At 33.2% G+C, this 26,663-nt stretch overlaps 2 protein-coding genes across 5 annotated transcripts; both read left to right on the forward strand.

The window, feature by feature from the left end:
• The first annotated feature begins 1,563 nt into the window (after positions 1–1,563).
• LOC128683275 (peptidoglycan-recognition protein LE-like) lies at positions 1,564–7,901 on the forward strand. Of its 3 annotated transcripts, none has more exons than XM_053768717.1 (5): positions 1,564–1,974; positions 2,465–2,617; positions 3,352–3,561; positions 4,793–4,947; positions 5,196–7,901. In XM_053768717.1, exons 1-5 carry the CDS (start codon positions 1,764–1,766, stop codon positions 5,604–5,606), a joined length of 1,140 nt encoding a protein of 379 aa, XP_053624692.1. In that variant the 5' UTR covers positions 1,564–1,763; the 3' UTR covers positions 5,607–7,901. The 3 variants fall into 3 exon arrangements, with proteins under 3 accessions (XP_053624692.1, XP_053624691.1, XP_053624693.1); XM_053768716.1 differs by having other exon boundaries at positions 1,565–2,160; XM_053768718.2 differs by lacking the exon at positions 3,352–3,561 and having other exon boundaries at positions 1,566–2,160.
• Positions 7,902–8,039: 138 nt separating this feature from the next.
• Positions 8,040–25,824, forward strand: LOC128683273 (sodium channel protein Nach-like). Of its 2 annotated transcripts, XM_053768714.1 has the most exons (12): positions 8,040–10,201; positions 10,573–10,669; positions 11,150–11,259; positions 12,619–12,784; positions 13,175–13,332; positions 16,654–16,777; positions 17,394–17,558; positions 20,942–21,053; positions 21,678–21,731; positions 22,640–22,781; positions 23,034–23,140; positions 25,148–25,824. In XM_053768714.1, exons 1-12 carry the CDS (start codon positions 10,014–10,016, stop codon positions 25,387–25,389), a joined length of 1,665 nt encoding a protein of 554 aa, XP_053624689.1. In that variant the 5' UTR covers positions 8,040–10,013; the 3' UTR covers positions 25,390–25,824. The 2 variants fall into 2 exon arrangements, with proteins under 2 accessions (XP_053624689.1, XP_053624688.1); XM_053768713.1 differs by having other exon boundaries at positions 23,034–25,265.
• The last annotated feature ends 839 nt before the right edge of the window (positions 25,825–26,663 follow it).

Below are 26,663 nucleotides of genomic sequence, written 5' to 3' on the forward strand. Positions count from 1 at the left end.
AAGAAAAAAAGTAATGTAATGTCTAACTACCTATCATTTTCTCTATATCTATGCGACTTGCTTCCCCTTATGTCCCAAGACCTGTAAATATGCAATTTCTATTAACATTCGTTTTTTCCTATTTATAATTATATTAGCAAAATTTATACATAATAATAATATCTACTTATAATTTTTATTTACTCTTCCCTATATCCGTATGTATGTATAATATATTTATATACTCTTATTAGGTTGCACATTGAATCGTGTTTCAATATTGATATTATATTCCGTGTCTCAACCTTGACGTTGGTAATATCATCGTTTTGGCGAACGATGGAGCCATGAAATTAAAAAAATAAAAAAATAAAAAAAAACTACCAACTGAAAAAGGAGCGGGAATTTCGAAGCGACTGGCGGTCTTTTTTTTAAGTTTTAAATTGTGTAATATTTGTAAATATTAGTAAATAATTTTCCTTTTGTAAATAACAACTTAATTTATAATTTTGTATATAAATCTTGAGTTGCTGAACTCGGGGTAAGTTCTTCGAAAAAAGAAGGAGGAAGATTCCGAATCGCCTTCATTTGTACAGGGTTCTGATAACGACTCGGAATACTCACCACTCGTATCGCACTCACCGCTGGACAAGTACAAACTCTCACTAGTCGCTGACTATACCCGAAGTTATCCAGAGAACAGTCTAGGGCACGAGCATGTCGCCATTCAAATTCTGAAACCAGATAAAGCTCCTAATGATCCAGATTCTTATCGTCCTATTACTTCGACTTCATGTGTTGGCAAAAACTTTAAACAGTTATTAAAACAGCGTCTTGATAGTAATCATTTATTGCTTTATAATCAATTGGGATTTCGCTGAAAAGTCTGCGTCATTTAAATTTGGACATTCACGATGCCTTAGCTGTGATTGAGAGTAATCATTTATTGCTTTATAATCAATTGGGATTTCGAAGTCTGCGTCATTTAAATTTGGACATTCACGATGCCTAATCAAATAATAAAATTCTGGCTTCTTTGATGTTGCTGGCGGCTTTAATAATGTTAACTTGCATGTTCTTTCTGCCACTATAGCCAACTTGGGACTTTCTGAAAAAATGAATGCCTCTTTGAATGCATCAATTTTTGCTTGCAAGGAATTGTGTTAGTTGACCGCCTAATACAAATCTATAATTTTTCTGAAGCAATCCCGGGCTCACTTCAGGAACTCTTATCCAACCCTGTATGCTTTAAAACGGTACCTATATGAGTTTGTGACAAATACTTTTAGGGAAATTTGATTGGACTTTAAAAATATATATATTTTAATTTTGATTATTTACATGGATTTTACATATAATTTTTTTTATCACTAAAGACTAGGCCTCTTAGGCTTTAAGTGTTTTATATTCAATACAGTTGTCGCTTACGCCTTCTTTATTCTTCAGTGGATTATAGCCACCTTTATTACAAAAAATTTTTTACAAAACACTTGGCTGTATGGGATAGTACTCTTTGCCTCCTCAATGAAACGAAGAAATACACATAAAAAAAGTACCTACCAACTAGGTACATTTTCTACCTATGTATTTGTAGTCATGTCATGTCATGTCATGTCTTGTCATTATTTTGTTGCTTGTTATTGTCCTAAAAATAAATATTTTTTGACTATTTTCGTAGTACTAGGACTAGAAACCTACATAAATTCGAATATCAATCAGGAAAAGTGTGATGTGATCTCAGAGTGATTCCATAACTTCAAACTGAGGTTGTGAAATGTAAAACAATGACTGTTAAACCCATTTCTCCTATAGATGATAACTCTAAAGACCTAAGTTTGAAAGTAGGCGGAGACCTTGGTGATCTACAAATCAGTACACCAAGTGATTGTGAAGACGATGACACCGACCGAAATACTGAAATATGTTCAAGAAGTGTAGATAGTGTGTCCAATATTCCCTCCAGCTTACTGCATACTTCAAATGCTCCAATATTCGGTAACGTCGCAGTAGCTAACTCAAAAAATGTTCACTTAGGAAATAATACACATTTCCATGGGCCTGTTACCATAAAGCAAATTATCCATAGTAAATCTGGTGTAGACAATGCATCATACACAAAAACTGATGAGGATGCAACTCCACCTGAAGGACAAAAGCCTACAAGTAAAACTAAAGTCTCATGTAAGTTGTTTGGATAATGGAACATGAAATGAATTTGCCATTGCTTTCTTTGTTTTGCACAACCTACTTAATTTTAGATTGGATAGGCAACAGCACTCTCATTGGTTGAACCTATAAACTTTAAATACATCCACTTAAAATAAATTAAAAAAATAAGGTATAAACTATATAGACCCTGTGGACTGAACACAACACAACACGTAGAGTCACAACTCTATTGCCTAATTTTTTTATTTTATTTATTCAATGTACAGGATTTTTTTTACTATTTTGTTATATGTATTGATGTGTAATATTTTTTTAGCAACAAAGAAGTATCACATTCACCTATGGCACAAAGTTGTGATAATAGCTACATGTGTGATTGTAGTGGCTGTGGTCTTCACGCTTGTGTTTCTACAAAGTAAAACTAGCAAAAGTCACAATTCTTCTTCTAATCAAGAGTCAGACACTTCAAGTAAGTGTGATAGGAGTACCATCAGCATGCTTAATTACAACTTAAAATTTCTGCAAATAATTTGGTAATCTACTACTACTAAACATTTTATCAATGTGTTATCTGTATGCATGCATATGACGCGTGAGTATAGCTATGCGCGGCTGAGCTGGTGCAATAATAGCAAAGTATCTTTTATAATCTGTGGATTTTTTAATAATTTTATTGTCTGTTCTGAATGGCCAAATTAATGTTTCAGTAATTTTTAAGTGTTTATTATAATTGTATCTAGCTTCCAGTTTTGACAGTATACTAACTTTAAATTTACTGATCAGGACTTGGTAAATGTTGCATGAATATTTTCTTGTTTCACACAACAATACAATCAAGTATTATCAAGTAGATTAGGTAACTAGTGCATTTGACATAACATTAAATTGAAATTATGTAATTAGTATTAGAATCATTATAGTTAATTCATAAATATAATTATTAGTAAAAATCACATCGTAGAGGAATAATATGAATCACTTGTGTGTTCATGTGATGTATCACTATACATCACTCATGTGATGTGCTCATGCACACAAGTGCTGATAGTGATGTTGCCATGACAATCTGATTATGAAACTTATTAATGGTATACTAGCTTTTTCCCACAGCTCTGCTCACAACAACAACACTCAAAAGATTCTGGGAATTGACCTGAAAAAAAGCATGCCATAATATTCATCATCCATAACTAATTATTTCAGGCACAACGGTGGTGGGTCTATCGTATGACTACCTGGCATTGGTAACATTTTTCACAATTTTGATGGTTCTAACTATGCAGTTGATGATATACCCTTTACTAACTACACACACGAATAATGATGACGAGCAAAATAAACATGATACATCAAAGAACATCATTCCCGACACAAGTCAATATGTTGACAATCGAATGAGAGTTGTTCGAGAAGGTAATGATAGTACTGTAGTATAGTTAGTATCATCTAAACTAAGAAGGGTCTTGACAAACAAACATATAATTCCTATATATATAGTTGTCAAAATGAGGTATGAACGCTTAAATTTTAGATAATTTGTTGTAGAATAATAATCAGTAGAAATCACAGAATTCCATATTTTCACGCAAAACAAAAAAAATTAAAAAATATTTTTTGTAAAAAAATATTTTTTACAAAAACGCAAATAACTCTGAAACTAAATGCCGACCGGTACCCTTATGCACTAATGCCCTTAATGCCATAAATGGTTCTTGTGAATTCGGACACATCCTTAAACATCTCATTAGAAAGGTAAAATTAAAGCTGCCTTCTATGTATCATATTCATATCCTTTAAATTACCTAAGTGAAATTTAAACTTTACACAATAATTTATTTCAAAGATTTTATTTTGTATATATATAATAACATAATAGAATACTTCTTTACAACTGAATGACAACAATCTTTTTTTTGGGACACACTACACTGTACACGAGCAGACCTATTAAACCTCTCATAAAACATGACTGCATGGGACGCGGAGTATATTTAGCATGTACGTAGTGCTGTTATGCCTTTCTATATCAGTTTCAATTCAAATCTTTCTATATCAGATATTCAAATTTATTGTCTCTAAAGACTTATAGTTACTATTTTCGCCTAATATATTGATTTTATTACAATACATCTTAACTACATGGATAAAATCTTTTGTCAGAAATGTCTTCAAGCTATCCAACAGTAGCTCAGTATTTAACATAAAATATATTTATTAATCACTTATTCTCTTATCATTATTTCAAATAGACCTTGTTCCAATATTCGCGTCGTTATTATCATTTTCAACATTATCCCAGAATGTCCTACGATCACAAATTTATAGTGATATTGAATTTGTCATTTTTTTATAACCGAAATAAGCCAATAGGCTTAATATTTTTTGTAAGAAAAATATTTCTTATATAAATTGTGAACACGATTTATAGCTGTTGAAACCAAATTTGTAAATTATCGAATATTACATATATTGGTACTCAACTTACGTTGCCTTTTCCTATTTCTTGTATTTTGTACTTAAATTTTCCTCAGAATCATGTTTGAATCATGTAAATAATATAATAATAATAAAGCATGTAAATATTCACTTTACTGAGATGATCGATCCGAAATCGCTCTACTTATGCTAGGTTTGATCTTTTCAGCAACGAATACCTTGATTGCCCCAAATCATTTGAGGATAGTCTCTCGGACTGACTGGCTGGCTCAACCTCCCGACGACCCCAATTTGGATAAACTTCGCATGCCCGTACCCTGGGTCATAATAGCACATACTGCGACAGAGAATTGCTATTCACAGGTCCGTCGTCCCCTCCAAGTACTATATTAAGAAATAAGTAAAAAAAGTACTAATTCTTCTTTTATTATTTACATTGCTAACAAAGTAACCATTATATACATTTCAAATATTTTTGATAGTTTCAGTATATAGTTTTTTTTTCATTTATTATTTTATTTAGTGAGCTATGTTAGCACGCTTTCTTCTATGACTTAAGTAACGGCTACTTAGCATGTAAACTATAATAGTCAGTGTTGTTTTGATTCCAGACCGAATGCGTGCTAAGGGTCAGACTGATTCAAATGTTCCACATGGAGTCACGAAAGTGGGATGACATTGGATATAATTTCCTAGTCGGAGGAGACGGCTCAGCGTATTACGGCCGCGGGTGGGATATCCAGGGTGCCCACACGCTTGGCTACAACAAGTACAGTATAGGCATTGGTTTTGTTGGCACTTTTAATAATGTGTCTCCGTCTGACAAACAACTAGAAGCATGTAAAAAACTCCTTCAGTTAGGTGTCCAACTAGGGAAACTTTCGAAAGACTATAAGTTGCTCGCACACCGGCAGCTGCAGTCTACATTGAGCCCCGGGGACAAGCTTTACAACATTATAAAAACTTGGCCACATTTTGTTAACGATACGTCGGATTTGTCATCATTGATACCCCCTTACTGAGTGCCAAAAAAGTAAGTGAAAAATCACTATTTGCTTACATATTTACATAACACAAGTTTTCATGTGACAAATTGTCTGATTCCAAGATGGCTTATGTTTGTTGAAGAGGATTTTGTTGTGCCCCAAAGAAAAAAATATTGTAATTCCTTATAAAGATTCCTTGGATTTATTATGAAACTTATGGGATCCGTATATTTTGCAAGATAATAGCTACCTTATATTCTATTCTGCAGTCTTTAGTTGTCTTTGGTATATTCTTAAATGCTGAGTTACAAAAATTATTGGTCGAGGCTCTCTATCGGAATCATGCCTCTAGATTAGTAGTAGATCACACATCACGAATTTGGTCTCAATCTACACAGGAAAACTAATCAATACATATAATAAAACAGTAGAAAAATTTTTTTCTTTCTACTGTTTTATTAATATGTAATTTTATTTTTATGTCAATTTATTCAATGTACAGGACATTGAACAAATTTACATAAAAATAAAATTAGACGATAAAGCCACAGTCTGTATGTCTGTTTGTACATGCTAATCTTCGGAACTACTGGACAGATTTGAATGAAACTTTTTTGTTATATATATAGCTATTAAGCCTGGGCGACATATAGGGTATAAATTATTTTGAAAACTGGAACACCAGATGGAGTACAATGATAGTACAGCTAAACTATAGGAAATATTGAAATGACAATTTGTGACAAAAATATAGGTATCTATATTTTTGTCACAAATTGATTTGTAGTTTTCATAATTACGAACGAGTTGAAAAAATTCTTTCATTTTTGTTCGGGCCCTATTTGTATAATAGCCGCACGCTAGCTATCATAATCAAGGTAATTTTATTTATTTTTCTATAAGCAATAAAAATATGTTGGTGGCGCTAGCGTACGGCTAAAGTTAAGTTTACGTAACTGTTGTTTTAACAATAATTACAGTTTGTGTTGTTTTTGTTGTTGGTGTTTGTTTTGTTGTAACAAGTACATCTACTTTAACTTTGTGTACTTCTTCACTACTGGATATTTCAAAGAGTGTGATTATTATCATGAGAGCTGAATTAAGGATGTCAGCTTAATAAAAAAGTTCTCTATTAATCGTTGATTTGTATGTCTAGAAATAATAGTTTCTACAATGCACGTATAACCAGTTTGTCTATAGAGAGTAGGTAGAAAATAGCTTCCTGTTGCCTGGCGATACTGTTTTTTATCTTGTCAATTCTGTTTGGTGTTGCAGTGGAAAAAATGTAGTGTGTTAAAATCCATTATTTACCTACTCTTTATAGACTGACTGTATGTAAGTATAATAGGCATGGAATTAGTTGGTACTCCGTGTGCGAAGTACTTATTAAATTCATGATAATAGGTCGCATGACAATGTCCGATAATATAAAAAGTATTCATTATTGTCTAGATAAAATAGATATTTTTATGATCATTTTGAACAGTAATAGACTGAAACAATGTAACTGGATCAAATTAATGAAATAATGAAAATTGTGTCCTATCCTATCTAGCAAGTCCAAGTACGTTTTGAACGTTCGGGCGGTAAAGATTAGTTTTAGTTAGGAATTTATAATAATTATTTCAATATATTGTCATATCACAAATGTTTACCTTTTGTTATAATTATAGGTGATAATTTGCTCAATTTATATTATATATACATACAGATTGACTTACCGACCAAATGTCTTGGAATGTTGTGATTTTACGGAAACTTTTTACGTTAAAAATTCTCCTAGTTTTAATTTTAATTATTTTTGAATCCGACACATGTGCCTTATTATTATATGATAGATTATTTGTATATAATTGCTGTGTATTTATTTTTAAAGTCAGTTATGATTGCTGGATGAAGTTGGAATGTTTAAAATTTATAACTAAAATAAATTTAAGTTTTGGATTTCATTATGTGTGCTGTGCTTAATTTCTGGCTTCACTCGGGTGAACCCATAATTTAAAAATGTAGCCTAATTTACCAGTATCCATGTATCTAGTTATTTTTGGGTTGACTTATTGTAAGTCTTTATGATATTGGTATGGACAGATAGAATTTTTCTGAATTTAGTTTTTTTATTTGTCAATATTTTGATTGGATTCTGGTCATCATTTGAAATGATATGTAAATAAAACGAAAGGTGACGATCTGCATCCATAACGCTTAAAGTAACTAATAAAATATTTTGATAATTGCGAACAAAACTGTTAGTGAAATGTTGAAATATGTATTATATATGAAGTGTAAATATGTGTACTTATTGTATAATATAGATATATCACATGCTGCCAATCTTACCTTTTTTACTTCATGCACTACAGTGCATACTGTTGAATAAGGCAGACAAGCCAACACATCAAGCTACCCATCCCATATTCATCATTGAGAAATCGCCGCTATTACAAAGGCATATTCGTGCAACTTGACACGCGGTCCACAGTACCAAGTATCTAATCCTCAGTACACGCCGCGATGCTGCGTAATTAGTTGCAGCTTTAAGTTTTTAATTAAAGAGCCTATGTACGAAGAATACACAAATATGGAGATATTAACCATTTATGAGTGAAATTTCATGGCTTTTATTAGTGTGACGATATTTTATATTACCATTTTTTTTTCTTTTTAGTTTATCGTATTAGGAAATAACGAATCTGTTACAGCGTTTATTGTCTTCAACATTCATGTTAAATCCGCGTACCTACTCAAGTACTTAGTTTACTTTTGTTGCATTCAACGCAAGAGAGAATAGGTACGTAAAAATAAATGAGTACCGCTAATATCTGTAACTAATGGACGGATTTGTATGAAAGATTTTTTGGTATAAGTATATCTATAAAGCCATATTTTTGAGAACTGGAACAGCTTATGCCTTACTCTAACGAGCCATGGGACTATAAGAGATTTGACTATAAATGATGCCTTAGAAGAAATGGTTCAGACTAATATGCATTTTCTATTGAGGTTTGTATGGAATTCTAAAAATCTAGCTTCACTATAACCGCAAAAGTTGTTCAGTGTGGCAGTAATAGTTTATTTGGAATTATCAATTATTCTATTCTAATTTTCGATGATGATGGATATATGTAATTGAATTTGAATTGCCTAAACTGGCAAAACTTCCATAATTATATGGAATATGCCTTCAGGCTTATGTCAATGTTTTGTGTAGAAATATGATTGAAGCTTAAATTCTCACGGGGGGAATTTTATAACAACACTAGCACAAGGAGAAATACCTTGGTAAAATTAGATGTTACAAACAGGATCAAATGCCTCATTTTAATGCGGATTTATGAGAGGAACCGTTATTTCGATTTATGCGGTTCTAGTTAAGGTATATTACTAAAAATAACTTTAAGTACACAACTTACTACTGTAACACTTTGACCCTGACCAACATGAGTGTAGTCATTAATGTTTTATTAGTTATTTTTGAAAACTGGTCAAGTACGATATGGTTTTCGGGTTTCATAATAATTGGAGACTACATAAGCATGCCTACCTAATGTAATAAGGGGTTTTCAGGTGGCGCCTAGGAGAATAAAATATGAATAAATAAACATTAGGTACCTTTTTTGTTTCAATTGAAAATTTCAGTTCAATTTTATAAATCTTACGGACATTTTAGGGTACATATAAAAATATTTTTGTGCCATCTACATGGACACAATGTCGATATTGAAGTGACGATTAAGGTTTTAAAAATATCACTTTGTTGAAAAAAATAGTAATCTCTACCGTCCAAATTTCATAGGAAAGATTATATTAAGTATAAGTTATTTTATGCGGAACCCTAAAAACTACCCTTGATCGACTCATTCATAATTATTGACTTCTTGTTGTTTGCGTGTTCCCCACACAAAGTTCTCTATATAAATAATTGAACATTAGTGTTATCTTAACCATCTGTATCATAAATATTAAATTCTATGATTATATTTTAGAAATAATGTTTCAAAAAACTAGGTGTCATATTATATTACCAAATAAGTTTTCCTAATTTGATTAAACCTTCCGTTATTTTTTCTTCATTCATTTAAATTAAGTTACCTAATTAATATTAGTGCTGGCTGCAAGTGCACTAAAATTAAAAAGTATTTAGCGTGTAAGATTATATTATCTGTACTTGCATACCTGAACTATGTTAAACTTTATAATGTAAGTATATAAGATCCTCGATCTAACCACTAAATTTTGTGTATGTCATCGATGTAGCCATATAATACTTATTGCTTGTACTGTAGGTAACTAATGGCACTAGCTGGCTTTTTCATATCTGTACCAGATCTAACCTCTGTATAATTACTGTTTGGTGTGTTTAATTCGACCCATTTATCACTACACAGCTACATTTTTACCGAGCTGCATATACAATCCAGTATCAGAATTAAATTGAAATAAAATATGGTTCACTACAATCCCGACAGACCGTTGGGGCTGAAGCAAAATAAAAGGTTTTCCAGCGAAAGTGATTGGAATAAGCAAACCGAGAAGATTGGTTGGTTTTCCAATAAGTTTGCCGAGTTTTGTAAAAGAACAGATTTGCACGGATACAAGTATATTGTTATGGAAGAGCTTAGCCCCTTCGAAAGGTTTGTTTCATTTTAAACGTCACTGTAATCCATGTTAAATCAATAGATTATATTCCATTAAACAAACAGCGTAAACAGGTAGGTATAATAACTAGGTATTTACTTTATATTCTTATTCTAAGACCAAACACGAGGTTTCGAAGATTCTGTGGCACACATTTAAACATAGGTATGAAATGCAAAGAATAATACGTTTTATTTACTAAGGTAAAACAATATACTTATAAGTAAAAATAATGATTATATATGTACATAGAATGGTCTGTGGTACATAGTAAAATACCGCCAAGGAGGAAACATTAGTGTACTTATTTCGTCGTAATTATCTACTTATTTATTTAATTTAAATTTCTTTGTGGTGTTCTATTTAGAGGCTGCTGGGCATTTGCAGTTATCTTCAGTATCATTGTCGCAGTGTATTTTGTGGTCACGGCTTATAGGTGGTATGCACGGAATCCTATAGTCACCGTGAGTACGTAATTATGTTTAAGTATGTAACTACTTATACTACATTATATAAGTATATTAGCTGTTGCCCGCGGCTCTGCCTGCGGCGATAAGTAGCCAATGAAATATAGTATGAATGTCACAAATATTTGGTAGCGTATGTAGTAAAATCAATACTAACAGGACATTTAAAACTTTGAATACCTAGTTTAGATTGTATTTTCGCTACCATGGCGTTTCCTACTTTTTTGTTTGAACAGACAGACTTAGACCAAATGGATGATCAGATATGGATTTGAGTACCTAAGTACTTTTTTATGCATGAAGAGATTGACGAGAAATGAGGAAGCGAGTTAGAATTGTCAGTATCCGGATTTGATGTAGGTAACAAGTGGATATTTTCCCCAAGGACTACAGGCGTGATAATATGTACCTATCTATATTTTCATATTTTTTTGTTTGGAAAGTGACTTTCTCATTTCTTGTGTATCATACTCACAGGTGATAGAGAGTACGCAAGGTGCCATCTGGGACGTGCCATTCCCAGCGATCACCATTTGCGACCTCAATGCGATCTCACGCAAAGCTGCCAGACTTTTCGCCGATACTGTGTTTGTATTGTTTAATTTATTTATAACTAGCTTTTGCCCGCGGCTTCGCCAGCGTGAATTTCATAGCAAAATCTCAGTATTTTTTTATCGCGTACTCTGTAAGACTGGTAAACATTGATTTAAATTCACATTTTTTCTTATCTTTAGTTCTATTTCCAGTTTCCCGCTGCGTGTCTCGTGCCGCAAACTTGTCCTATCCCGCTTCCTGTTAAATAATGTAGATATCCGTTGCCTACATATTGTGCCATCATGTTATTCGCAAAGTGTCCCGTCCCGTTTCCCACACTACGGGTCTCCTTCCCATTTCCCGCTCCGACTCCCATTCCCGCTTTCAACAACGCGTGTCGGCCGTCCCATTTTCCATGACGTTTTACGTCCCAGTTTTTTATTAACCATAAACGTAAATTAAACATTTTTTTACTACAAAAGTGTGACAATTTTCAGCTTTTTATCTTGAAAATTCTATTAAGTCCCATACAATCTTTCACACCCCTTTTAGGTTGAGGGTTAATTTTCAGAAAAATCTGAAATACGTATTCATTAATTTGTTATAACAACCTAAATCCAAATTTTAAAGTCAGTAACTTCAACGGTGTAGAACTGTAACATTAAAAGCTTTCACCCCTTTTTCTTTCTACAAAATTTTAAAGTAAATCGACTCCGTTTATTGTTATTTTAATTTTTCTACAAGAGTCTCCTCATTTTCGGGGATGAAATGTCTATAAGATGTTATCCCGGGATTCCGAGGAATTCCGTTATTAATTTTTCAATTATCCTACGGGGACCTGACCATTTACCGGGATAGAAGATGTTAGCCCGGTATATACCTACCTACTTACCAAATTTCATGCAATTCGGTCCAGTAGATTTCGAGTGATGCGCGTTCAGACAGACAGATAGACAAACATTTCCAAAACTTTATTTTCGTCATCTATATCAGTAAGTATATTCCATTCCATGAAGAATAAAAAAATCCAATGTACAAGTTTGACCTTTCTTCAATTTTATTATATGTATTGATTTTTATTGAGTAGGTAGGTATAGATACTTGTAATACATATAGTTGACAAGATGAAAGGTCAATTGGTAAGCATTTCGTTGTTTGAAATCAAGCGATAGCTATACTGAATTAATGTACACTGTAACGTATTTACAGTGTCGAGAATTACGGAATACTAGCCAAGTTAACTTTAGGCTACAGCGCATTTCGATGGGTTCTTAGACAAGAGGTATATAGGAATAGATCCTTTTAAGTTAGGTTAATGGGCACACTGTAATCACCTCCTTCGTATTAATAAAATGGAAATTATATGAGCAAAATTGATTGATTTATTTCTTCATTTTTTCATACCTTATCAGGAGCCGTCCCTCCAATGTGAGTGCGGACCACGTGTTTGAAATCATCAGGTTTGCTCCGCTTCTGTTTTCCGCCATCAGCGCTACTAAGCAACAGAAAGACGATCTCCGTACTCTGCAAACAGTGTTAGATGTCAACAACGTTACTATTAAACAGTTTTTTCGACAGGTACGTATCCAAGGCCCAGAATGAGCTTTTGGGGTGGACTGGGGTTTCGATATTGCTCGTTTAAAATTAGTATATTTACGCAAACGTACGTACCTAAGTGCGTTTGACTCTCCTGCACCATTGATTGTGTTAACTGTGTCAACATACGGTACACCAGGGAAAAAACAATAAAACACGATTTCAACTGAAGGAATGTTATGACAATTAATTCTCCTCACGTTTTACTTGATTAACCAAGTTTGAAGCATGGGGAAGACATTTCATTTCGGAAAAATAAAATCATCGTGGAAGTAAATAAATAAATATCAGAAACGACACCCAGGCGTTTCACACCTAAAGTTTTTGGTTTATGAATTTTATCGAATATATTGTAACCTAAGTTTCATACAGCTTTCTCCGGCGAACTCCTGCAACCAAATCGTTCAGCGATGTATGTGGAAGAACACGATATATCGCTGTGACCAGCTGTTCAAGAACATCTTCACTGTTATCAGCCTCTGCTGCACTTTCAACTACTTCGCCGCTGAGGATATGGAAAAGAAAAACCCGTAATGGATTCATAGCTTAATTTCCTTGTCTTTATAAGTTTACATTAAAAAGAAGCAATGTACTGTGGCGCGATAAGGTGCATGCAATGCATTTACGGGTATGTACGACGAAGTACGGCGTCCTTCGAAGTACAGTGGCGTCCAACATATTCGACGGCAAATGTCACTAGGTACTGGTGCACGGTACACTAGGTAAGCCGTGTATCGCGCGATGTGTATTTCAGTTCCATCGCATATTCCTTATTACATTCAAACTCATTGAGCCGATTTTGCGCCTTTTAGTATCAAACATCTACGCTTCCATACTTTTATATAAGTATAGTATATTTTATGAATATGAATAGCTGCCTTCTGAAAAAATTAAATAATTAAATAATTCTCCTTTTTATATGATTTAAACAATGATCATAACACACTTGTTTGCCTTTTTCTTTTTGGGATTTTTTTTGGAACTGTCTTTTTTGTGCTTTCATTTCTTCCCTCAATCTCTTTCTTTCTTCTTTAGCAGTCTCTTCTTTTTGTTACTTTATCTTGCATTATTTCTAAGCAGTAGTTCGATGTTAATGCAAATGACATTTTGTCTGTTTGGCGCTTTCCTTTTCGTTTTGGTGAGCTCGACATAGATTTTCTTTTTAAATACTCCGAAATTCAAATATTTGAAATAATATTTATTTATTAGAATCTATTAGCATTTTGTTGCAGGTTTCCAGATTTACATCACAGGCTTTCTTAATTCGTTTTACGAGATAATTATCCTTCCTATTTCCTATAGTATTTTGGTCTATATTTTGTGTTGACTCACTACCTAAAGGGGTGTAAATATCATCTCTTAGTTCAATGGGATCGATGATTTGTGACAGGCTATTGTTATATTTGGTCTCGACAGTTCTCTATAGTCTTAGAATCATCAGTCTTTACCTCTCTCAAAGTAGATTCTAATTCATTTAGTAGAATTGAACATTTTTCAGTATTAACTTTATTTCCTTCATATTTTTCATTTGTAAAATTTTCTGTTTTTCCTTTGTCTTTTAAATCCACGTTTTTATTACTAATAAAATAACCAGTGCTTTTGTCAAGGACATTATCATATACATAGTTATCTTCTGACAGTATCAAGTCATAGTTATCTTCAGTTAAGGGTTGATCATCTTGTTGATAATTAGGTTTATCTTCCAAGTTCAAACATGGTATACCCTATGTAACAACAATGAAAACGAAAGTGTTGTTACATATGTCATTAAACTTTTGCCAAATCCTATAAAGCGCTTTGAAGCTGTCATCTGCATCTAACCAACTTTGGCTCGTGGTTGTCTCACATTTTGTAATCAACGTGATCCCCACAAGATTGCAAAAGTTTGAGTACGTTAGAACACGCAAACAGTCTTCGTCAAGGTCGCATTCTCTCCAGGATGTTTTATAGTGGCCAGACACTTGCTGAAGTCTACATTGTTTGGTTCGAAAGGATATAATCCAGATATATGGAATCCGTTAATTAACGTTTCTGGTTTAGCACAAGTATCAACAACAGTTTTTAATAATGGAGCGAAATTCTCTTTCGTCAGATTAGACTGGTACTTATTTTATGACTTTTTCCAACCAACCTTAATAGGCCGATATGCTGCTACATCAGCAGGCTGGATAATTCGTGTGTAATTGGGATACAAAGCTATCAGATGAATGTTCAGAGTTCGGCACAACTTAGCAACTTCTATTGTCATTTTGTTTTATGTCCGTCGACAAAAAATATAACAGGTAACTGAATGTTCTAATAAGTGGTTACAGAAACAGTAGGCGATGTAATCGTAAAAAACCGAAGCAGTCATCCAACCTGTATCACTTCGTCCTATTCCCCAGCCGGCTGGAACACTTAGGGTATATAATTAGAGGATTACAGACCGTTCAGAAAAAGTAATATTTTCCTTGGTACCTCCTTTCTCTGTTTTATACACATTTTTACAGCCTTTTCAGCTAAAACTTTGCCTGTTTTAGGGCAGATATTGAAGGCGGTTTCGTCAGCATTGAAAACAAGTGTGGGATTTTGGATAGCTCCATCAAGATCTTCCTCATCAAAATATTGTTTAATTTCTGCAAAACATTGCCTGATATATTTTTCAGATACACACGCGCTTGCATTCGTTACCCCTTCTGATGTTCGAATAGAGATGTTAGGATGACGCTTAAAGAATGCTTTGAACCAAACATTACCCGGCTTACCATCTCGAATTGGTCTTGGGATTTCCTCTAAAAATTTCTGAATGCAAAATTGAATACCTTCTTTTTTTCTCTTAGAATCAGGATTTTGAATTGTATGCTACTTCTTGGAACACCAAATTTCTTAGCTGCCTTTCGAATAGCACCACCTTCCTTTTGTATAAATTTTAAGGGTTTATCCATATTCCCTATCGCGTACTGTCTTTTTTTAGCAATTTTGTAATGATTTCTCTTAATATCTGTTGTTCAAAAACAAACTTTATTTTGATTTAATAACTGGCCAGTCATTTGGCCACCTATGCCAGTAACTGATTTCTATGAGATATTTTTTATCTAAATATTTTGACGGAATTCTTATCTTATGAACTAATTAAATACAGTTTGACAACCAAAAAATTTGACAAAAAATAAATGTTCTTTAATTTGTTAGTAACTGCCAACTAGGCTAGGAGGCTAGTTATAGAAAAACGAATAAATACAAATCAGTAACTAGCCAACCCACCTAATCTAGTATTAAGCAAATTTTATATAATAAATGCATTAAAAACATGTCACTTACTATTCGAACAACTCCACAATTGATCCCAGTATACCCATAAAGCTGGAAATGATAACAAATTTCAGTTTTTCAGAATCTTGTCGCTTACTAACTTAACAAATAATCTTACTTGTCGAGATCTGTTGACCAAATATAAAAAAAAAGCCGCGAAACTTGGCGCTATTGCCTATGGTGCTAAAAATATGAACTATTATCAAAGCCAGTTTTCCAAGTAATTATTGTAAAAGATCATAGAGGGCGTACTTTCCGTAGTTTTCTTATTTTTAACTAGGGAAGCAAATATTGCCTAGTTACTGAAAGCGGCTCATTACTCATTATATTTTGAAAAGGCCTGGCCTAAAAGATGACTGTTTTATGAGTAAGAGAGGTATTATAAAGATTGTTTTAATTTATTTAATCCGAATCTTGTAATGCATATTGCTATGTGTGACGCACATACATCATTGAGAAGCTAGAGCATTATTATTGTTAAGACTCATTAACAATGAAATTACTGTACCCAAAAAGTCAACGAGGCTAATTTCCTGCATTAATCATGGAAAATATTACAGAACTGAAAATCCAGGAGTACCTCGGCGCGTAGCTTCTTGTGGGTACCAAACTGCACTCACGGTCCTTCTGAATTCCGACCTTGATGACTACTACAGTGCGATGTTGGGATCCCAGAGTTTTATTGTAAGTTCTTATCTTTATATCTCTTGGGCTTACCCTTGGAACCCAACAAGGGTTTGGTAAATTATGCAAGATCCTACAATAACGAGATATAGGAATTTCGAGATTGGAAGCCCTAATCTCAATGCAAATGGGAGTTTATTTATTTCTATATTTCCTCTCCAACCCCTCTCTCTTGTCAACCAATCTTATTGAAATTTCGTACGGGGAGTGACAAAGGGATTCTCCGTTTTCCGTTTTTTTCCCTCGAAAACATATTTTTTGTCATGTGAAAGCTACCTTTTAAACGGCAAAAATACATTCCCGAGAAAAATTCACACGAGCAACGAGTATATATTATTGATTGGTGTATTACAGATCTTTAATGACGATTACTTTGGATTTGATTAAAATTATTTGTAATTATATAAAATAAAGTGACTCGTAGATATTGATACTGTACTGAAAACAGTGATTAAAAATATTAAAATATCAATTAATAATGTTTGGGGTTTTTCTTGTCTGTATTGATGACAGGTTTATTATTATTCAAAGCAGGTCAAACTTTTGGATCTTTTGTACTCACCCCATGCCTTGCTACTAAAAAACAGCAGTGACTGACTTTTCTTTGCATTTCAAGGTTTTTGTGGACGATGCTTACAATTACCCTGATCTGGATTCTCCAGCGCGCCTCATCAACCCGTCCACGGAGGTCCTTATTGCCTTGTCACCGGAGCGAACCTACGCAACACCTGGTATAAAGACATTTAGCCCTCAACATAGGCAGTGTTATTACTATAACGAGGTAAGCTTGGCTATTTCGTAAACCAAGGGCGCGCGTGTTTAAGAACAGAAAGCACAAATTGATCTAGCATCATGGTACCCTACATATTTCAGCTATATTGAGACAAATTCAAAAATTAAATTCTATTAAATAAATGAGCTCCGAACTCAAAATGTTTAAGAGTCCATCATCAATCAGGTTTTTAAGTTTATCGTTAACTGACAGACAGACGCGGTAGAGGACTTTGTTATATGTAAAATATATATAAGGATAAGTGTATATGAGAAATCGAATTTATTGTCATTATTGTGATATATATCACATCAATTTGATAAAACTTTGCAAGCATGTTGCTGTCGGATTACATATCATAATCATGACATTATATTAATTTAACAAATTTATATGTTATGCCAACCGTCGTGTTCCAATTAACAGAAAAAGTGTTCTTAGTTCCAATAAGAAAACTTTTTCTGTCGTAATAAAAAATTCAAAACCATATTATTTCATTTTATTATCTACTTACGATTTACATATTTTAGCAAAATCCAATCGCATGGACATTTCAAACGAAATGCTCCAAGTTATCAAGACGTTTTTCTCTCCAATTCCTTATTAATACTCTTGTCTTCTCATTTTCACATATAGATTGATAAAACTAACAGGTATCTAAGGATGTCAAATGTTGATGTTGTTTTCCCTCACTTATATTGTAATTTCTATAAATGTATTTATTTCTAAGTAAATATATTCGGCGGAAATGTAGGAAGGAAAATCACGTTTTCAGCATCAAAGTGCACCAAATTATAAAAATGCATAAATAACAATTTTGCCTATTTTATTTATTTATTTATTTATTTTTTTATTGAATTAGTTGGGTTGGGCAGTGGCATAAAACGATTTCATGCACATGGATTAAAATATATTTTTACAAAAATTGTTGCTTTAGAATTTATAAAACATTTTACTTAAAAGTATAGAATGCAAATATTTGGTTTCAGTTAGATAACTCCTGTTGCAGATAAATCTCAAACACTATTGACGTAAATACGAAGTAATTGATTCGATTACAGAGTTCTGTATCTAAGAATCAAGATATAATCGTTGATATAATTAACACTGAGGTGATAATGATTTGCGTCAGTTACTAGGTATTTATCTTTTAGTGGCATGTAGAATGGCTCCGGTTTTTACCACCGATGTCACTTGTTCAGGCAGTCATATAAGAATATGTCATATTTATAAAACAACTTCAATTACTACCATGGAATTAGTAGATACTTCGGTTGTACGGATCCATGATTAATACAAAATTCGGTGAGATTTTATAAAAGATCACACAGACGTCACGTGACCAGTTGTGACAAGGACGAGGTAGTCAAGTATCATGAAAATCATGTGATGTAATTTATGGATCGCCCTTAGTTATACATTCATTAGACTTTTCTAAACGCAGCATAATAAATTATTCTTCTTGTACCAGACATAAGTCTTATAATGTATTTGTGCATCAATATAGACTGCTATTAGCATAAACGCCAGGTATTGACCTCGGCAAGCGAGCGAGGAAAAAAAGAAAAAATGAGGTCGACTTTTTTTGTCATGTACTATTTATTACCCATACCTATATTTTCAAATTTGAATTAAATAGTTATAGACGTTTTCGAAAACACTACTACAAATATTACTAGTACAAGTATATTGTACACTATAGAAAGGTGTAGTTTGCAACAGGCCGTAAATTTATATAATCATTCGGAAATATACTATGGAATTGACATGACCGATGGCCGAGAAAGAAATAAAAGCTTTTTCTTAGCCATCAATGTATAACAACCAATATTAAACTGCGGTAGAACAACAAGCTATATGGCTTATGTTCATTGGTGCTTGTGGCTGATATAATTGAATGGCTTCTCGGAATAATAAAAATATATACACTGTAAATTCTGAATGATTATAGGGCTGGCGCGCATTGTACGATGTTTATTCTAACGTAATCTAGGGGTTGCTGGGCGACTGAGACCCCAATCTCGCTGAGATCGCAGTCTCAAACGCTAGGATTGTTTCCGAATGGGTAGCCCGGGACCATATTCTTTTGAGAGATGATTATGTAGTTTACGCATGCGCTATTATTACTTAGCCACCCGTTGCAAAAATAAATGTCAAAACTCTGTACTCTTTTACTTTTAAAATTAATATATTGTTTTACATACTTATACTTAGTAGTTAAAAAAATTGTGCGTCTCCTAAAGTAGGACTCCAAATCCTCTCATGGTTATCGTACGAGGTAACTAAAGGCGTAGGCCATGATAAAATTTCCAAAGTGGATTGAGGCTAATCAGGCGGCCGGTTGTAAAACACAGCCGAATTTTCAGAATTTAGAAGTTTATATTTGGTGCTTAAAATAATTCTGTTATAAATTAAAAGATTAGTACTATTTTTATCTGTGTTTTGTCACTCATTGTAGCTATGTAATCTAGATATATCCGTTTATGATAAAAATATACCATTATGCATTGATTCAATAATAATAAACCTGACAGAAAAATTACCCCGTGAGTTGTAATGAATGAAACTTATAAGATCACGTGGCGTTTGCCTCGCGCCCTAGTATTAGCACCATATCCTCCCGTGGATGTAATATAAGGTGACTAAGGGACACAAGCCTAGACAGCTGATTGGCAAAAATAGCATTCCATAGGAGGGTTGACGTCAAGCAGGCGGCCGGTTGTAAAATTACAGTCGAATCTTCAAAATTTATACGTTGAACTCACGATTCGCAACCCTGAACACAACCGAGAACATGCGAATGAGAGAAAACCAAGGAAAAAACCTATAAGATCACAAACATATTATGGGTAGCTCAGTTAAAACAGTGATTCATATAGTACGCAAATAGTAAAAGATATGTTCGATTTGTAAAATCTACCTATTTGTATCACTATCTATATAATATTGTACCTGCACGCTGAGGGATATGTATGACACCGATACTCTGTGTCGGCGGCCTCTTCTTGACAAATATGATTCACCGAGTCGACGAACTCATCTTGGAACATTGCAAAAAAGTTGTGTCGAAAGTAATCTGGAAAAAATTGTGACAACTTTTGTTTCTATATAATTCTATTCATTGTCCATGTATTAAATATTCTCAATTTATTTGACTGGAATTATTTTTGATATATAAATCATAGTCACCGGCGAGCATGGAGTTTCAAAAAAATATTATAACGAAATATATAAAATTAATGTTAACTTAGTGTTTTTGGAATATTATGACTTCCAAAGTGTTATTTGCTTTGTAGCTAAGGTACATTATACAATTAAATGAAATACTTCGATTTGAATTAAATTTTAGTATGGATGCATAAATTTTTAATTAGGTATGTTCGTTTTTGCAGGTCAAATTCGGCATCTTTCGCCATTATTCCTTTCATAACTGTATGGCTTACCAGAGGATGGAACTGGCCAAGAATGCCTGCAGTTGTGTACCTTTTTACTTTCCAGTCAGAGGTATTCTATTTTATTTATTGTTACACTATACACCAAGATGACTGATGATGATGAATTCCACAATTACAATCTAAAATTTCAAACGAATTAGAGTTTTTATTAATTTACACGTTGTTTTGATTTATTGAGTATAAAAAACTATGAAAAACTATGACTATAAAAAACTCAGTCACATTTATAGTTAATTGAACTAATTTTAAGTATTAAAAAATCGCAGGCGAAGCCGCGGGCATTTGCTAGTAATATTATAAAGGCAAACGTTTGTGTTGTACTCACAAACGTAGTAATAGTAGTTTAGTAATATAAACTTAATGAATTTATTATATTGGGATGGGATATCCATGACAAAACATCCTTTCTATTTTTAATCCCCGATGCCTAATGAGGGGTTTTATAAGTGTGACCGCTAGGTGTAAGTCTGTCTGTGTACGTGGCATCATAGCTCATTAACGGGTGAATCGATTTTGATGCGGTTTTTTTGTTTGATACCTAATTTTTATGCGGAGGTTCTTAGATATGTTTAATCAAAATCAGTTCAGCTGTTCAAAAGTTGTAGCGAAATGAATATAGAAAATAGTTTTTTTTTATTGGTCTAACAAATAAAATTGTTAAATCTTGTTCCAGGGTCATACCGATTGTGCAATTTTAATGATTTGGATTGTTTGGGAAACGTATTAAGTACGTATTTTTTCTTTTCTAAAATCTTTGAGAATGGAGTGTTTGTAATTACAAATACTTTGTTGAGTAGTTAATTAACTACTAAACATTTTGTTAATAAAAGTGAGCAACGAGTAAATACGATTATAAAATACTAGATGTGGCCCGGGGCTTCACTTCCGTGGGAATTTAAATAACATATAGCCTACACCAATATTCGATAATGTACCTTTCTAATGGTGAAAGAATTTTTGAAATCGGTTAAGTAGTTTCGGAGATTACCCGCCTCAAACATACAAATTCACAAAGTCATAAACTCCTTATAATAATAGTGTAGACTAGAACTTAAATATGTGCCTCAAACAGCCGGCGCACACGTACAGAGCTCGTTTGAACACGGTTTGTGTTCTTATTCAATGTAGGTATGTTTTATTTATTCTAGTCGCACTCCGCGCACTATTTGCAATATTGCTGTCTGCCACACTACACACTAAAACTTTCACAAACTGTATATCAACAGTTTAGGCAAATACGATACAAAGCGCCTTTATAACAGGGTGGATATTAGCCGAGTTGTAGATACACGCAGCTGGAAGTCTGCCAGCTTTTTCATCCCTTGATAAGATAGGGGCGTCTGTTTGTGTGATTATCTTGGCAAATAATGTGTGCAAATAAACAAATTGTGACATTGAATAATGTAGACAAATATACTCCTCTCCGCCACGGAAATCGGCGATGTACCAACAAAAAAAAAGATCAGTAATCGATTTAATTTTAATTCGAGACCCTGATAATTTTGCATTTCTTAGTCTAGTATTGGTGCGTGCTTTAAAATATTTTAGGAATTCGTTGTGGAATGAATACAGGAATTGTCGGCTTCCATGGGTATTTCACGAAAATATATACGCATATATTATTTATGTTTTCAGATCCTGTTCAAAATTTGTCGGCGAACGGAAATGTTGGGATGACTTTTCAGTGTCTACCCGAGTGCGAACATTTCGACTATCCGCTAGAAGTGGCTTTGGGAGTTCTGGCTCCGGGCTTAAAACACAATGGTTTACCATTCTTGTTAGTTTTTTTTGCTATATGTTTATCCGATGTGCGGAATCAGGTTACAAGATCGTGTTTTGAACACTGGTGGAGTAGAACGCTGGCATAATATTGACCACACGGGCAGATGACAACACAGGATTGATAAAGTTATCTTCTCTCGGTACTTTCTCTGTTGAGCATATCTGCAGTGGGCTCAGAGATGAGGTTGAGTTGATTTTCCATGAGATGTTTACATTTATTCAATTTTAAATATTTGGAATATTTCAGCAACGACGTGAAATTGGAGAATCGTTCTCTGCTAAACGTGTTTTTTAATGACTTAGTATCAACAAAATACCGTCGGGATGTTTATCTCAACTGGCAAAATATATTGGGTAAGTACATACGTATTTGTTACATTTTACGTAAACCACAGACATATGAATGGATAATGTTGAAAGATTCACCATTCACCGCACTAGAAATTACTTTTTCCCGATACACATATCATCCTGATCAGAGAATCTACTGTTATTGTAGTTATTTTATTACATTGAGGAAGTGTGAGTGCTTTGAGTTATATTTTTATAATAAACTAGGTTTTGACCACGGCTTCGCCCGCGTGAATTTCATAGGAAAATCTCAGTCATTATTTAAGAAAAATAATGATGAGTATGTTTACCAATTTTCAGCTTTTTATCTTTAAAATTGTATTACGTCCCATTCACCTCCCTTTTGATGGGGTTCAGGGTTATTTTTCAGAAAAATGTGAAACACGTTTTCATTACTTTGTTGTAAACAACCAAAATTAAAAATTTCAAGTCACTAACTTCAACGGTGTAGAACTTTCATATTTACAGTTTTTCACCCCCTTCGGAGTAGAATTTCCAAAAATACTCTCTTAGTGCTCACCTACACTCACGTACATGCCAAATTTCAACTTCCCGCCCAGCTGTGTTCAACAATTTGAAAGTATCTACCTACTTAAAATTCGGCGTACGTATTTTTTAATTTCACGATATTTCAGAATCTATTAATCCAATTTATGTGCTGTAAAGGACAAAATTTATTAAATTTAATACTTTTAATCATAAGGATTAATATGCTTGTGTAATAATAATTGTAAAAATGCACCATTGTAAAAATATCTTTTTATATATAAAATGCCCTATAGATTAATTTAATTATAAAAGATAGATTGTGTCGCGGACTTTTTTATGGATCTACTAAAAACCTATATACCTTTTTATAATATTAGTGTGGATTTGTGAGAGAGACACCATAGCGTGATTTAGTGATTTAAAAGTTTTGGTGGCGCCATCTAGTGATTTTTTTCGGAAGTGCAATAAATATAATATATATCATTTTGTCTGGATGAAATCATAGCACGTTTTAAAAGTCTTGGTGGCGTCATCAAAACTGAAAATATGTTCAAAACTGAAATATAACAAAATTAAATTTTAAATTGATATCTTCCAATTATATCTATATCAGACTTTCATCGATAAAAAAAATGTTTATATTCTGTTTACACCTTTCTACAAAATTTGAAAATAAATCGGCACCGTGGATTGTTATTTTAATTTTCCTACAGGACCCTCCTCATTTTCCGGGATGAAATGTCTATAAGATGTTAACCCGTGATTCCGAGGAATTTTTGATTCATAATTAGTTTTTCTATTATCCTACCGGGAACCTGACCATTTACCGGGATGAAATGTATCTAATTTTCCTAAAGGACCCTCCTAATTTTCCGGGATGAAATGTCTATAAGATGTTAACCCGGGATTCCGAGGAATTTTTGATTCATAATTAGTTTTTCTATTATCCTACGGGAACCTGACCATTTACCGGGATGAAATGTTTCTAATTTTCCTAAAGGACCCTCCTCATTTTCTGGGATGAAATGTCTATAAGATGTTAACTCGGGATTCTGAGGTATTTTTGATTCATAATTAGTTTTTCAATTATCCTACGGGAACCTGACCATTTACTGGGATGAATTGTATCTAAGATGTTAACCCGGTATATAAGATACCTACATACCAAATTTCAAGTAAATTGGTCCAGTAGATTTCGAGTGATGCGCGTTCAGACAGACAGACAAAAAATTCCAAAACTATATTTTCGTCATCTATATGTAACTAAGTATATTCCATGAAGAATTTAGAACAATATCCAATGTACAAATTTGGCCTTTATTCAATTTTATTATATTTATCGATGATATTATGTATTGATGTTGATAATAAAAATTGCAGTGTGTGTATAACAATGTAATATGAATTCGTTGTTGATATAACTTTTCTGACGGTAGTACCTATCGCACAAATCAGAGAAACAAACATTACAGAAGATTTTTTGAATTGAACTTGTATTTTATGTATATATTTGATTTACAGCTGCGTTCGGGGGTCTCCTGAGTCTCATGCTCGGCTTCACACTGATATCCGGATTTGACTTTCTGTTGTTTTTCGTGTTCCGAATGCCATTTGAAAATCTTTCTCGGAAGATTTTACCACATCCATCAACCTCATTGAACGTGATGAAACATAAATCGAATACTAAGCAAGTTTCGGGACCGCACAAAAGAAATGCGTGGATGGTAGAGTCTTTCAAAAATAGACATAATAGAAAATGGTAGATTATAGTAATGTTAAAAACATTGCTTCAATAAAGTATTTTTAAGCTTTGAAAAAGGATGTCTATAGTGACTAAGCGATTGTTTTATAGATAATCAAGGAGAGCAATGACATTTAATTTGAATAGAAAATTTATCTGCTTCGATGATATGTAGGTACCTCTTTTTACTAATTTTATTTGGTTGCGTGTTTTTCAATTTTAATTAGGATAGTACTAAGTTTTTATTGTTAACTTCACGATGAATATAATAATTTTAATTTGAATATTCAATGATCTGAACATTTGTAATATATGCTTGGTAATTATACTTTTTTTTTCAAAATCCTCTTCACCATCTTTATTTAATTATTTCTTTCATGTTTTTATGGTGAAATATTTTTTAAATAATTGACTTTTCAGTGAGAAGGTCTTCCATATCCAAAAACTAACTTTACTGACCCCGTGAGGTATTGAGATGATTAAAAAGCCCTTATCCCTCCCATAGAAGATATGAGGCCCAGGATACCGCTTATCTCCATGATGGTCTAGTATAAAGCCGAAACCCGCTTGAAAGAATATATTGGCGCCAAAAAAGAGTTGACCTCCCCTAACGTCGTCGTCGAAAGCAAAGAACAAGAACAGCAGTGAATTAAAGTGACACAACATTATAGCCAGACAAAGTCACAGTTAAAGACAACTGCGGAATGTTTAGCTTAACATTAATCATTTTACTACTTCGGTTATCTCCATAAAGATTATTTCTATTGCATTTGTTTCTGTTTTCAACTCGGAGCTAAAACATAAACACCGAAGACTTATACGTTTATAGACATGGCGATTGGCGATTTCTATAAATGTATAAGTCTTCGGTGTATCAGTTCAGTTATCTTTAACTGTGACTTTGGCTAATGTTGTGTCACTTTAATTCGCTGCTATTATTGTTCGTTGCTTTCGACGTCGATGTTAGGTGAGGTCAACTATTTTTTGGCGCCAAGATATTCTGGTCAATTTTGTTTGATAGTCAATTTTGATAGACTATTTAATTCAATAGTTTTTGCACTGCAGAAATTGCAATTGCACGCTACAGAAATTTCTTTATGTAATGCAAATGCAAATGAATTCAGTGAAATTCTAGTATTCAATGAAGCAAATACCTTACCTAGTTAATTCACTTACAAAATCAAGAGGAAATCCTACGCAGCGCAGACTGGTGTTTACATTAGTAAGTACGTTAGGTAAATAATAAAGTGAAACTTAAATTTTGCGATTGGGCTACAAATGGTATTTATATTAGCA

Source organism: Plodia interpunctella, chromosome Z (assembly GCF_027563975.2).
Source record: "Plodia interpunctella isolate USDA-ARS_2022_Savannah chromosome Z, ilPloInte3.2, whole genome shotgun sequence".
Lineage (NCBI taxonomy): Eukaryota > Metazoa > Arthropoda > Insecta > Lepidoptera > Pyralidae > Plodia > Plodia interpunctella.

Coding starts and splice junctions, on each gene's coding strand:
- LOC128683275 (XM_053768716.1), top strand. CDS start 1,764: ATGACTGTTAAACCCATTTCTCCTATAGATGATAACTCTAAAGACCTA. Junction 2,161..2,464: donor AAGTAAAACTAAAGTCTCAT/GTAAGTTGTTTG, acceptor ATATTTTTTTAG/CAACAAAGAAGTATCACATT. Junction 4,948..5,195: donor CAGAGAATTGCTATTCACAG/GTCCGTCGTCCC, acceptor TTTTGATTCCAG/ACCGAATGCGTGCTAAGGGT.
- LOC128683273 (XM_053768713.1), top strand. CDS start 10,014: ATGGTTCACTACAATCCCGACAGACCGTTGGGGCTGAAGCAAAATAAA. Junction 10,670..11,149: donor CACGGAATCCTATAGTCACC/GTGAGTACGTAA, acceptor TCATACTCACAG/GTGATAGAGAGTACGCAAGG. Junction 13,333..16,653: donor GATATGGAAAAGAAAAACCC/GTAATGGATTCA, acceptor AAAATATTACAG/AACTGAAAATCCAGGAGTAC.